Source organism: Tyto alba, unplaced genomic scaffold, assembly GCF_018691265.1.
Source record: "Tyto alba isolate M040663 unplaced genomic scaffold, T.alba_DEE_v4.0 Super-Scaffold_13, whole genome shotgun sequence".
Classification (NCBI taxonomy): domain Eukaryota; kingdom Metazoa; phylum Chordata; class Aves; order Strigiformes; family Tytonidae; genus Tyto; species Tyto alba.
This window is the reverse complement of record NW_024881275.1, coordinates 12225921-12240156: the sequence shown is the minus strand read 5'-3', so window position 1 is coordinate 12240156 and position 14236 is coordinate 12225921. Positions and strand designations below refer to the sequence as shown.

Below are 14236 nucleotides of genomic sequence, written 5' to 3'. Positions count from 1 at the left end.
CTTAACACTAATTCATTTTTACTGCTTCTGTCTTAACTTTCTGGAAGTGAAATATGATGGAGATTTTTTTGTCAACTGTCAAGTTAGTATGGGACACGGGCATTTCTTAAAGTAGTTTCACAGTAACTGACTACAATCTAGAAGAGGATAATGGAGAGGAGTCATGGAGAATGATAGACCAATTCAGTAAGAAGCCCTCTCCCTTGGAGTTACTGCAGAACTAGTAATTGTGTGGTAAACTCAAGGCCCTAATTATAAAGAATTTCCAATATCTCCTCAGGCCATAAGCAAGCTGTTTGTTGTGTTCTAAGAACTGTTCTGGTGTTCTAAATTCTGCTTCCTTAAAACTCTGACTCCTCATTTATTGAGGTGCATTATTTTTCTTTGATTTCTGTCTACTCGGTTTAGTGACCCTTTCAGGCCATATTTCATCAAAGATGAGGCTCGGTTTTAATGTTGAGCATAATGCTGGACTCTGATCCCACAAGAACCTTTGCACATGCTTATCTTTACAGCCTGTGAGCAGTGCCATTAAATTTCTTGAAAGTGTTCTGTCCAAAAGGCAGAGCTTGTGTGCAGAGCTTTTGCCAGGTCAGACCCTAAGTGGCTGGAGGATTTTCTATTCCTTGTTGATTTAAAAAGGTAGATTGATAACCCAGCATTTTTCTTATAAACTGACTTTGTAATATTACTTGAAACATAATTGAAGCATCCTTACTCTGTTTTCTTGATTTTACTGTTATTTTAAAAGCTGCTTCTCTTTCATGTGCAAGCATTTTAAGTGGGATGGGATAGGATAGCAGCATTTGAAGAGGGTCACATCTGTCTGTGACAATGAATAGAGTGGATCATATTATACACTGGCACATAATAGACTTTTATTTTCTGGAGTCCAGTCATGAGGCTTTGAAAACAAATCCTTCAAACAAGACAAAGCACTTTTACAGATGTTGCCATCAAAATCTGAACAACCAGTTTCCAGCATGCAGCTGAAAGGAGTCACTGGGAACTCTGCAGTAGTTATTGTTTCTTTGCTTTCTGTGAGAGCATGCTACAGAGATATAAAAACCGAGGAAGAAGAAAGTCGCAGGTACTGTGACTATACTGTTGCATGTTTAAGCAGCAGGGATTTAAGTGGGGTGATAAGCAGCATGGAGTAATGCCTGTCAGCACATCCCAGAGACAGATTAGAGAAATACAACTACGCTAACCGTAATCATGTGGTAGAATTTCATCGTAAAAGATGATTATTTTTTTTTTAACTTGGCACTAATTTTTTTATTGGCTTTTATAACAATTTTTACAGTGTGTTTTTTTAGAAAGAAGTTGTTACAGAACTTGCACATGCATTATTGGCAAGAGCATCTCTGGGTTTCTCATTGCTTGCAAGTGTGAAAATAGATTGGTAGGGCTGATACAGGAACTCGAAAGGCCTTTATGGATTTTTTATCCCTTTATTCTCCGTTCAGTTCTTCTAAAAAGGAGGAGAATCATTTCTTTAAGGATCATATGGGCTGTCACAGCACAATGCTAGTTTTGTTGTAGTAGTTTCAACCAAAGGAATTTCAGGAGTGGTAATCAGATGGACAGTCAAGAGAGAAGCAGTATACAGAAGGTATGCTGGGATATCCCTCATTGTGATACCTCACCCACATACATGCAGGCTTTAAGATTTTCCTTTTGAAGTTGATCATAGCTTTTGTAAAGAATCCTATTCCTCCAGGGTGCTAGCAAGCAAGCTTGTACTACTGGGGCTTCAGGAAACTGTAGGTAGCATTTGACAGTGCTTGTCTTTTTGACTTCCTATGTGGTTTCCTTATCCACAGTTACACGTTAGTTGGCCCTGCAACCATAGAGTGCTTAGCCAGCGGTGAGTGGAGTGTGAGCCACCAGCAGTGCCTGGCAGTATCCTGTGATGAACCACCCCATGTGGAAAATGCATCACCAGAGAGTGGCCACCGCCTCTTTGGCGATATAGCTTATTACTTCTGCTCAGATGGCTACAGCCTGGCTGATAACTCTCAGCTGCTTTGCAATGCAGAAGGGAAGTGGGTGCCTCCAGATGGCAGGGAGATGCCCCACTGCATTGCTGATTTCTGTGAAAAGCCATCCACCGTCTCGTACAGCATCCTGGAGTCCATTAGTAAAGCCAGGTTTGCAGCTGGCTCCATCGTGAGCTTCAAGTGCATGGAAGGCTTTGTTCTGAACACTTCAGCCAAGATCGAGTGCCTTCGAGGGGGCCAGTGGAATCCTTCTCCTTTGAGCATCCAGTGCATCCCCATTCGCTGCGGAGAGCCTCCCCACATTAACAATGGCTATGCTAGTGGGGCCAACTACAGCTTTGGAGCAGTGGTGGCTTACAGCTGCAACAAGGGGTTCTACATCAAGGGAGAGAAGAAGCGGACCTGTGAGGCCACTGGCAACTGGAGTGGCAGTTTGCCCACATGCCACCCAGTGTCCTGCGGAGAACCACCGCAGCTTGAGAATGGCTTTATTAAGGTACAGAATGAGTTTTCTCATCTGCCTAGTACAATAGCAAACTAAGTATATCTTCACAATTGCTGCTACTGGGGTTTTCTTTCTTCTGTTTTGCTCTTCTGTTAAAATTGAGGAAGCACGTGACTGGATGGAATAAACAAAGGGAAAAAGTAGAGGATTTGCAGCAGAACCGTGTCTGAAAAACATGGACATTTCCATGGGATTTCCTATCTTTAAGTGGGTTTTCAGTTAGGAGACTCAAGATGCTGTATGACAATCAGTTGATTACCTTAATGTCTTACTCTTCATTTGTTTGGTCCATGGGTGGCTTTCCAGTGCCATCTGGAGACACTTGAAGTACTGTTGCCAGTTAATAAGCCTTGATCTTTTCACTGCTATGAAAAAAATCTGATTTGCAATGCATAAATCACCTTGGGATAATTTCTCTCCTTTTGATGCAAGCACACTTCTATACTGGTCAGAACGACCCTTTCCATATCAAATTACACTGCAACAATGCCTGAAGTTGTGTCAGTGTAATCCTGTAACAACTACGTAACCTGTGTTGTGCTATGATGCACAAGGGTAGTACTGTGATAAGGAAAATCAAAAACACTATTTTAAAGCTTTAACTTTGAATTTTTAAAGCATTTTTCTCCTGAACATCCTCCTTCCTTAAGTCTAGCCACCATGGAATCTACATTTGCTGAAAATTAGAGGGAGTGGGGGGAGGTTTGTATCCCAGTTCCAACATGGGCTTCCATCAGTAATATTGACAATTTCTGTTCAGACTTCCACGGATACATCCTGTAATTAGTGTGTATCACTCTGTGTTGTCTTCCTTAGGTAGGATCTCTCCTCCAGCTGTTCCTTCCAGTCAGACACATTTTTTAATACCTCAGTCAGAGCTTAGCCTGCAGCTTTGAGGGTCTCCTCAGCTGCCTGCTCAAGACCCTGCAGCTGCATATGTGGCACTTATAAACATCTCCTACTAGTAGTACATCTGAGGGCTCCAGCCTTGAATACACCTGTAAGCTAAAGAATCATAACAACAATAGGCCATTTCATGGCAGCTTCCCCTGACCCATTTCTTTTCTGTCTTCCTGTCTACAAATCTTTCGGCCTCATGGGTCAGGAAGGGGAAGAGCAGAGGAAATACTTTCTAACTTGTACCTTTTAAGCCTTGAATTTTCTGTTTTCTTTTGATGGTGCTCTCACATTTCCTGACAGCAAAGTGCATCATTTGAGGCAAGACATTCCATGTCAGTTATTTGCATTCATTCCTTTGCAAACAGCTTTCACTTCTGTCTGGGATTTGTCTAGAAACTAGACTAAGAGAACAGAAGAAATAAAATCAGCCTCCTATTGCCCCAATCATGCATTATTTCAGACATGTCCCTATCTTATCTGTTTTGCAGGAAACAACTGGACGCTTCTTTGAGAATCAGGCAAATTATCAGTGTGAGTCTGGCTACCAGATGGTTGGGAGCTCAGTGTTTATCTGCCAAGCCAATCGGCAATGGTACAGTGAATCACCTCCTTACTGTGTTCCCCTCAGCTGTGGAAAACCACCACCCATCCAGCATGGGTACTCCAAGGGAGAAACTTTTGATATGGGCTCCAAAGTTGAGTTTTTCTGTGATGAAGGCTATGAGCTAATTGGAGATGTTTCTTGGACATGTCAGAAGTCTGGGAAATGGAGCAAAAAACAAAGTCCAAAGTGTGTGCCAACAAAATGTCCAGAACCACCCTTAGCAGAAAACCAGCTGGTCTTGAGGGAAGTGTCTTACCAAGTCGGTGTTGTACAGTTCTCCTGCAAGGAGGGTTATGTTTTGCATGGCTCCTCTGTACTGAAATGCTTGCCTTCCCAACAATGGAATGATTCCTTTCCCTTCTGCAAGGTTGTACAGTGTCCTGCACCCCCATACATCCCCTTTGGTGACCCCTTGACTTCATCTCTGCGTTTTGGTAGCACTGTGAAATACATCTGCGTGGATGGGTTTTTACTGAAAGGTGAGTCTACCATCAGATGCCAGGCTGATGGCTCATGGAGCTTGCCTTTGCCAGAATGTATTCCTGTGGAGTGCCCCCAACCAGAAGAAATTCAGAATGGCATTGTTGATGTGCAGGGCCTCACCTTCCTTAGCACAGCCCTCTATACATGTAAACCAGGCTTTGAACTGGTGGGGAACACAACTATCCTCTGTGGAGAAGATGGCCAGTGGCTTGGAGGAAAGCCATCTTGCAAACCTATTCAATGCCCAAGGCCTAAGAAGATCCTCAATGGCAAATACTCATTCACAAATTTCCATTATGGGCAAACTGTTAGGTATTCCTGTGATAGAGGTTTCCAGCTCCAAGGGGAGGAAACGCTGAGATGCCTAGAGACAGGGGAGTGGAGTACAGAGGTTCCCTCCTGCAAAGCCATAAATTGCCAGCCCCCTCAGCCCATCGAGAATGGCTTTGTGGAGGGTGCAGATTATAGCTATGGGGCCATGGTCATTTACAGCTGTGTGCCAGGCTTCCAGCTGTCTGGCCTTGCCATGCAGACCTGTGAAGAATCAGGCTGGTCTAGCTCCACACCAACCTGCCTCCCGACAGACTGTGGCCTGCCTCCTCACATTGACTTTGGGGAGTATGTGCAGGTGAGACATGGGGAAAGGCGTTCTGACCAGGAGAGTGTTACAGAGAGCCCGTCCCTTTCACATATGTTACTGGCTGACAGTTTGAAAGACTTCAAAACTTCCTTCAAGGAGGACAGTGCAATGCAGCTCACCACTTTCTTATTTGGAACTATCATTTTGTACACATGTTACTCTGGCTATGAGCTGCTGGGAAACCCTGTTTTAGCTTGCCAAGAAGATGGGGCTTGGAACGGCACTGCCCCTGCCTGTGTTTCAATAGAGTGCACCTTGCTGTCACCCCCAGAGAATGGCTTTTTACATTTCACAGAGAACACACTTGGTAGTGCAGTGCAGTACAGCTGTAAGCCAGGGTTCATGCTTGTTGGGTCTGACACACGACTGTGTTTGCCAAGTCGGCAGTGGAGTGACACTGCTCCATACTGCAATGCAATAACGTGCAGCACACCTACACAGCTTATGAATGGGAACATAAGAGGAGAAAACTACACGTACGGGAGTGTTGTCTACTATGAGTGTGATCCTGGATACCAGCTAAATGGACCCACAGAGAGGAGTTGCCAAGAGAACCAGAAATGGAGTGGCAGTGAACCGATTTGCATTCCTGTTTCCTGCAGCCCACCACCAGTTTTGGAGAATGGTCAGGTGACTGGAGAGGAGTACACATTCCAGAGACATACAGAGTACAGCTGCAATGAAGGTTTTCTGCTAGATGGGGACAGGAATAGAGTCTGCCTTGCAAACGGAACCTGGAGTGGAATTGCTCCAGTTTGCAAAGCTGTGACCTGCCCTGTGCCGCTGCCTCTTGCCAATGGGAGAACTAGTGGCTCAGATTTTGGCTTTAAGAAGGAAGTGCACTATCACTGCAATGAAGGATACAGCCTGCAAGGAATGTCTACGCTTACCTGTCAGAGTGATGGTACCTGGGATTCAGAAGCTCCACACTGTGAGCCAGTCATTTGTGGACCTCCTGAAGACATCTCCCATGGCTTTCTGAATGGCTCAGGCTTTACCTATGGGGAATTTGCCCAGTATGTGTGCTTCCCTGGTTATGAGCTGCATGGCAATCCTTTACGGCAATGTTTGTCCAACAGCACCTGGAGTGGAAGCCTTCCATCTTGCCTACCCTGTTTGTGTCCTACACCACAGATTCAGAATGGGGTCATTCTTGGTACAGATTTCAGCTGTGGGAAAAGTGCCCAGATTCAATGCCTGGAGGGCTTCAAACTGCTAGGGCCATCTGAAGTCACCTGTGAGGCAGCTGGCAAGTGGAGTCCTGGCTTTCCTCGCTGCGGGCAGATTTCCTGTGGCTCTCCACCCATCATCCCCAACACATTTATCAATGGGAGCAGCCCTGCAGATGAGAACACCATCATCTATACCTGCTTGACAGGTTTTGTCATGCAGGGGAGTGCAGAACTGACTTGTGTGGAGAATGGTGTCTGGAAGAAGCCATACCCAAGCTGTGAGCTGTTAAGCTGTGGCCCACCACCTTCAGTCCCAAATGCAGAGATTCTTGGGAACACTTACACCTATGGGAGCAAGGTCCAGTACAGGTAAGAATGCTGCTGCCATTCTGTTTCCATAACATCTCCAGAGGAATGAAGATGGAAGGTTTATGCACCCTCAGTTAGTGCAAGTTTTTAAAAGACCTGGAAGAAAAGTTATGCCCTATCACATGGTCAGGTTATCAAAGTCCATGTTCCCATGCATGTGTAAAATATTATTTGAACCACTGTCAAAACTCCAGCAAGGTATTTTGGCCTGTTGGGCTGCACTGGTACACCACCTTTAGTTTCTCATTCCCCTTTGCATTTCTCTTCTCTGAAACACTTATCTTGGACATTCAGGTTTTCTTAGCAGGTAGTAGCAACAGTCAGCAGGGTGTGCAGTTTTTCTCCCCTTTTGCCACCTGATTTACATCTTCCTCCTGCCTCAGGTGCCTTTGTAAGATCAGAAAGCTGATCTCCCTTTTGTCCCATTTCTGTACTGTTGCTGATGTGAAGTTATTCCTTTGTTGGGTATCAGAAAAAGTTGGTTTGTTTTTTTTTTATTTCCTGAAGTATACACACTGCAGATCTCTTTCTTCAAGGTGAGGAATTCCTTGGCAGAAGGAGAGATGTGTTTTTGACAGTAAAAGCAAATAATAGTATGAGACAAAATTGGGAGATGGCATGTGGATGAATTAAACAGTATCAGTCATTGCCATGCATCTTTAATAAGGTGAAGGGCGTGCTTGTGTCTGCTTTTCTACAAGTGAAAGCAATTGTGCAAGCTAGTTGAGTCGCTCTTGGCAAGGCACTATGTGAAACAGAACAAATCAGCCTTAAATGTCTAAGCCTGTGGTCAGTCTAAGGCCTGGTTTGTTCTTGGAAGAACTTGAGATCAGCTTTAGAATTTCTTGGAGCTTACACACTTCTTACCTAACCAAATGCCCTCCTTGCAAAGGGAAGGGTAGTGCAGAAGTACAGTAAAGTGCTCAGTACCCTCCAAGTGCTAAAGCCACCAAGTCACTTCCCATTGTGGTGCTGCAGCAGCATGAAACAGCTGGAGATGATGTCTGAAGCTTCTAGCTCTTGCAAAAGAATAAACTCAGTCCAGGCATGCTTCTTACAAAGTTGCCTTGAAATAATAGAGAAATCCTACGGTGTGCTTATGAAAAACTAATGCTGAAAAATTACTGTCTGACTTTGTAATTTAGGGGTTAGCTCATCCCTAGCTGTGTCTCTGTGGTCAGGTCTTCATGCTGTGTTGCAGATGCCTGGAAGGCTACACAATGGTGACAGAGGTGGATGTATGCATTTGCCAGGAAGATGGACAGTGGTCTCCTCAAAGTATTTCCTGTTGTCCCAGAAAGTGTCCCCTCCCAGGAAATATCACCCATGTAATTGCACTTGGGGACAACTTCACTGTGAATACAAACATCACTTTGTCATGTGTAGAAGGCTATACTCTGGTGGGAGCAAGCACATCTACATGCAAGGTATAGTGTTATTTGCATTGGTTTGTTTTGCTGGCTTTGTTGAATTCAAGAGTCCTCCTCATGCCCTCATTAGCTTTTGGCCCTTAATTGCACACATAAAAAAAAATTAAAGCATGGACTGCAAAATATAATATACTTCCTTGTTGCCCAGTAAGAGCAATTAAAAGTTTTCCATATATAGACTTTCAGAACTAGAAATTATTGATTCCTTCTTCCATCAAAAACTAATGCTGTCCTTTAGAAAAACATTCATTTTATCACATTTCAGGGCATAAATCATGTCTGAGGTCTTAAAAATTTATGCCCAAGATTTCTAATGTATTTTGAGATTGTGTGCAGAGCTCTATTTCTGTAGAATAACAGGCAGCACACATTTTAATCCACTGTGCAGCTGTAGAAACTTGAATCCTCTGTATGTTAAAGAGCAAACACCCTCATCAGTTCTGCTAGTAACCTCCTGTCACATTAGGTGTGGACAGCCTTGACTTAAGCTTATCAATAGACTCTTTAAAGTCAGTAAGTCTGCTCACATGAAGAAAGCTGTCTCTTCAGGTATCATACTTCCCTTAGAGAGTCTGGGAAGGCAGCTGAAGCACTTAGAGATTCAGCCTGGAGAGAAGTGCAGAACATGGAGTCAGGAAGCTGTTTTAATTCTTCTGATGTGTTCCCTGAACTATTAGGTGACCTTGTATGAGTGAACTTGCTTTTCCAAGTTTCTACTTCCCCATTTACTTTTTGTTCCTTCTGTCTTGTAAGTCTAAGCTGAACATTCCTGCCAAAGCTGAGCTCCAGTCTATGTTGACATCTTTAAAATGTTACTTAAATTACTGAGTGTTATTAAGAATTGCACAGATGATATTGCATTAACCACATCTGTACACTCACAGCCATTGGGTGCTTCTACTATGATTTTCCTCACTTTTTCATTTAAATAGGAGTTGTGTATATGAAGTGGTGCCTTCACATTTGTAATTACATTTATTTTTCAGGAGAGTGGCGTTTGGGTGCCACCGTTTTCTGATGACATCTGCATTCCTGTGTCCTGTGGGACCCCAGAGTCTCCAGAGCACGGATTTATGGTTGGCACTAAATACAGTTACAAGGACATGGTTCTTTATAAATGTGATTCTGGCTATGAATTACAAGTAAGCAAGCTTAAATATCTAGCAATCTAAACATTTAGTTGGCAATTTTCAGTTCTTATGTGATGACTGAGAGTGCCTTATGTCTGTTCATATTGATATATTCCCTTAACTGCCACAGAAGTTGAATATCTGCTGCTGTTGTTATTATCTGTAGTATGCTCCTGGTATGCCTAGGATAGTCCTTGAATTACTTAAGTGTATAATTGAAGCAAATATAAGCATCCTGTTCAGAGATACATATTCAGCAGATAACCTTTCAGTGTTGTATTTCTTTTAACAGAAGGTTGTTTCAGCCCTCTGCAAATACAGCGTTACATATGCTTGTGACCATAAATCATGGAAGAGTTAATTTCTCATGTATTGCTCTCTTGAACTGGTTCTATGGCCAGAGTTAGATTGCATTCCTCCCTCGATTTCATAATGTCCCAAGTGTTATGTCTGCTGCATTGTGCCTTTCAGACTCAAAGCTCCTGGTAAACTCCACTGCCCTCAGTTCAATAATATTGCTAGATGGTATGAAAGTGATACACCTTGTTTTAGTAAGGCAGAGAGATTCCGGATTGTTCAATGGCAGCTTTATTCTCTGATGGAGAAGGGAACAAAGTTCTTTCCTGTCCATTGTTCCTACTGTAAGCATTGGGCTTTTATCCCCGCCTGAGCTCTGGAGTGGCACTGCTGTCCTGTTATCAGGCTCGCCAATTCAGAGCTGCCTCAGGTACGTTTTCAAAAGCTGCACTCAGCTTTTGAAATAAATTCAGAAAAGAAGGTATGTTGCTGAGGCACAGCATGGCCTCCACCATCCCCAGGTGATGTCAGAGTAGGGCACAGTCGTGTCCAGAGACGTGAGGTGGTGAGTTGTCTTCAGGACAGAGTCTAGCTCTTAACACTGTGTTTTGTGAGTACCAAGCAGAATGCAGAATTGTGCTTCCTTTGTACTGTCGGAACACCAGTAACAAATTAAGAACTTCATGCATGTGAATTCACCCAGTCAGTGCAAAAGTAAGGAGAGTTTAGAGAATGTTTAGATTAAAAAAAAATCTAGTTTTCATTATGTTGCCATGTATGTAATATCACTGAGGGTCGAGAGGTGGGTTGGTATTTAGACAGATAGGTAGAATTGATGTTTTGAGTAATTCTGGGAGGTAATAAGCCAGTGCTTTCATACAGTAAAAAGTCCTTCCAAGCTTTGTATTCCATCTTTGCCACCTAGCGTCAATCTGTCTCCCTCCTGTTGAAGAGTAGTCCTGCTTTTTTTTTATCTTTGGGAAGCAAAGTCCATTGGGTGTGATGCCATACAACACTTATGTCAAACAGCTGCCCTTGTCAATGGGTTTGCTTTGTAATGAAAGTACATTACTTCAAGAGACAAATTTAGATGCTGTTCTCCATGTCTTGGAATAAAATAAGAAATAAATCCTGAGCTATTAGGCTGGATATAAAGCCTGTACATAAGAAAGAAATAACGTTCTTTATAGGCACATTTAAAGAATGAGTGTTTGGGATGTGGTCAAAATCAGTACATTACATTTATAAAACACAAAATTGTACTGTTGTTGAAAAAAATGATAGTTATATTTTCTCTGAGTATGTCCTGGAAGGAGAAAAATTGTCATCATAACACATTCCTGGGAACAAGAGTTGTAAAAGTGACAAGAAAAATGATACTCCAGGGAGAAGGACAGAACTGACTAATGGGCCCCACAAACTTTTGCTTTATGAACAATACCTATCACTTTGGAGGAAGGAGTTCTACCCTTAACTCTGCTAATAGACTTGGGCTGTAGCATTTAACTATCTCTTTATGTGGGTTGCACATGAAGGGTGAACGTCCTGGCCTTCCTGAATACTGGAATTGATGGGAGAAAAGAGTTGACTAAGTGAAGTTGTTCTTTAAGCATTTTCTTTTGTTTCACAGGGTGATGGAGAACGGACTTGCCAAGAAGACAAGCTCTGGAGTGGCACGGTGCCGGTGTGCAGAAGTATGTTCCACCTGAGTTTGTCACTTAATGTTGGTCAAGGGTGATTTTACACAACAGAAAACTCTAATGCTTGTTTTGCTTTGTAACTCATACTGTCTGCATTTGCCTAAGAATTTTTGGTAAGTGCCACTGGTAACAGCCTGGAAGAGTTGCAAAATTGCTGGTGTGTGCAGGTAATAGTGTGAAGGAAATCACTACACCTTCTGCCTTGCTCCTGTATCCCTAAGAAAGCTATGCAGGCAGCTTCCAAGTTAAATAGTTCTGGCACTTGTGGTCATGATTTCTGGGGTTACTGAGGACCTCTGAACACATTAGTTGCCAGAAGTCACAGGTACTTAGTATCCTCAAATGTAACTCTATGGATACTCATTCTTCAAAGGTACTTCACTTCTGTGAGATGTCTGATGCCTATTGACTGCAGTACCGAAATAGGAATTGTCTACATAAATACTTATGTGGACTTCAGCTGTTGGCTGTAAGTGCCAACAGTGGAATTTCCCGAGGCTTTCTGCCAGCACAGCAACAATAGTTTTTGTCTTTTAGCAAGAATTAGAAGCGTCAAGCATGATACTGTTCTGCAACTCAGGAGTAAGGATCTGAGTATGCCCAGATGAATGGTGTATTATTTCCCAGTTTCTTTGAGTAAAACCTGTGGAGGAGTTGTGAACAGGACAGGCCATATGCATTATGTCTAATTAGAACATATTCCTTATGTTACAGGAGTATCATGTGGACCCCCAGACATGATAGAAAATGGATCTGTTCAGGGAGAGGAGTTCCTATTTGGCAGTGAGCTTTTTTACAGCTGTGACCCTGGCTTTGAGCTACAGGGACCAAGCCGAAGGATTTGCCACGTTGACAAAAAGTGGAGCCCCCCCGCCCCTTCATGCACACGTAAGTAGCAAGCAGAGCAGCATGGTGGCAGTTTTCCAGGAGAGCTGGGGAACAGACTGAGAGAGTGCTTTTGTTGGCTCTCTCCCAGTCTCCCCCTCCAGCTGGAGTGCTGTAACAGGAGGAGCCAGAGGAAAAGCCTGCAGAGAAGTTGTCACTGGCAGTTCCTCTCTGATATGAAGGGAGCTCCTTTTGGCACATTAAAATGGCACATGCATAGACTCATGCTCAGGCCAGCAAGGGAGGAGCGTGGCCTGCTGTATTTGATTTGCATTGCACAGCGGCATGCAGGGCCTTGGACATCATATGCTGGGATGGTTCCTCTCTGCCATGCCAAGGCTAATACATCCTGGCCACTCTGTATGTCTGGAGATCGAGACTCTGCTCCCTAGGATCAAATCTTGGCTCTCTGTGCAGCAGAAGGTGATTAATTGTGAGAGCATGGAAAGAAGGATTTATGACTTATTTCATACATCTTATAAATAGAACGTCAAGATTTTATAGTCTTTACTAATAAATCAATTCCCATCTTATGGTGATGTCATAGTTCTACCCCTTGCATTCTTCTCTCTCACCTTTGACCAATTTGCCCAGTCTCCACAGTAAGTGTGGAACAGGAAACAAGATGATCCTTCTTAACTACTCTCATTTTTCTTGGAGACATCTTGAGATCACCTTCAACTGTACAGGTAGCAAAGGAGACTGCAACTGCAGCCTCTGGCCTGCTCAGAAGAAATATTCTGGATCACTCGGGATCTGTCTTTCTTCCCGTCTTTCCATTAATTCGGTGTGTGAACAGAGCTGTCAGAGAGTATGTAACAGGTAGACAGAATAGCCTTTGTTGTCTGTATAAAACCAAAAAGTTTTCTCCTCTCCTAGGAATTACTTGTGGGCTGCATCCCTCAGTAGAAAAAGCAGAGGCCATTTCTATGGGAAGCACATACAGAAGTAATGTAACCTTTGTGTGCACCTCTGGATACCATCTTGTTGGGCCCCAGAATATCACATGTCTTGCCAATGGGAGCTGGAGTAAACCCCTGCCATTGTGTGAAGGTAACTGGTTTCACAGCCTGACACATTCTGATCTGGGATAAGCAGTTCCTCCTCCCTTATGCATGCATCTCATATAATCTAGTGATTGAGCAACTTTTGGGAAACAATTCTGTAATGTGCATTAAAAACGGTGCCTGAAAAATTAAATGTGCCACAAGGTGCACTGACTGTTACGAAGCCAGAATGAGCTTAGTCATCTTTTTTCCTAAGGTTTTAATCTGCAGTCTAACAGGCTTAACGAGAGATGAGGTTAGTCACGATTTCAGAAAATCAAACATCAAACAAAAGGTGATGGACTGCAAGGGCAAGTGACTTTTCTCTCAGCAGCCTTCTGTAGTCAATTATTAAGTTGATATTCTTTTTCTGAACTTTGGGCCTCAAGTAACAGCTTAGCCTTTAACCTCCACACTCCTCACGTGAACAAACACCATGAATGCATGATGTGTACCATTTTGCAAATCATTGCTTTCAGGTGCTCTTTCAGTAGGTCCTGTTGCTCATGCCACAAAGCAGAATGAAGGCTGAGCAAGAACTGTGTCATACGGAGTGAGCAGTAGTGGGTGGAAGCAAAGCTGCCAACACAATAAGAGAACAAAAACTTACAATCCCAAGTTCGAATAGATAGCCAGTATTGTTGGATGACTGTTCAAAAAGTAAAGCCTATGAAGCTTACTAAATTGCAGTATCATTAACTTTTGAGTGTTCTCCATTCCTGGCCTGTTTGCCATGAAAATACAAAGTCTGGGCTTCACACTTTTCATTTCCTCTCAGAAACACACTAGTTCATTTCTTGCCCATCACACATCCCTTCAGGCTGTTTATGTCCCTGCTGCATATACCTCAGGTCTCCCAAGCTAGACTCTAGACCCAGCATCCTGCTTGCTTTTTGTAGTTGCTCCTGGCATTCTTGCATGTAGTTGACATGTTGACGTCTCCACGCCCAGCTGTGCACACAGATTCAGAGGGGACCAGCATGCTGTGACAACTTCACCAAAGTAAGACAGATAATGATCTTCCACTCATGGCGGTTGTTAGGTTCCTGTCACCAGAGCCATGAAAACTGCA

At 43.3% G+C, this 14236-nt stretch overlaps 1 protein-coding gene across 1 annotated transcript in view; it reads left to right on the top strand.

Moving 5' to 3' along the window:
• SVEP1 (sushi, von Willebrand factor type A, EGF and pentraxin domain containing 1) overlaps positions 1 to 14236 on the top strand; it is a 129882-nt gene that overhangs the window by 96548 nt on the left and 19098 nt on the right. The window contains exons 37-43 of the mRNA XM_033001540.2: positions 1827 to 2499; positions 3897 to 6676; positions 7878 to 8103; positions 9093 to 9248; positions 11164 to 11227; positions 11948 to 12121; positions 12998 to 13171. Coding sequence (XP_032857431.2) covers positions 1827 to 2499; positions 3897 to 6676; positions 7878 to 8103; positions 9093 to 9248; positions 11164 to 11227; positions 11948 to 12121; positions 12998 to 13171 — 4247 coding nt within the window. The remainder of the gene's footprint in view (positions 1 to 1826; positions 2500 to 3896; positions 6677 to 7877; positions 8104 to 9092; positions 9249 to 11163; positions 11228 to 11947; positions 12122 to 12997; positions 13172 to 14236) is intronic.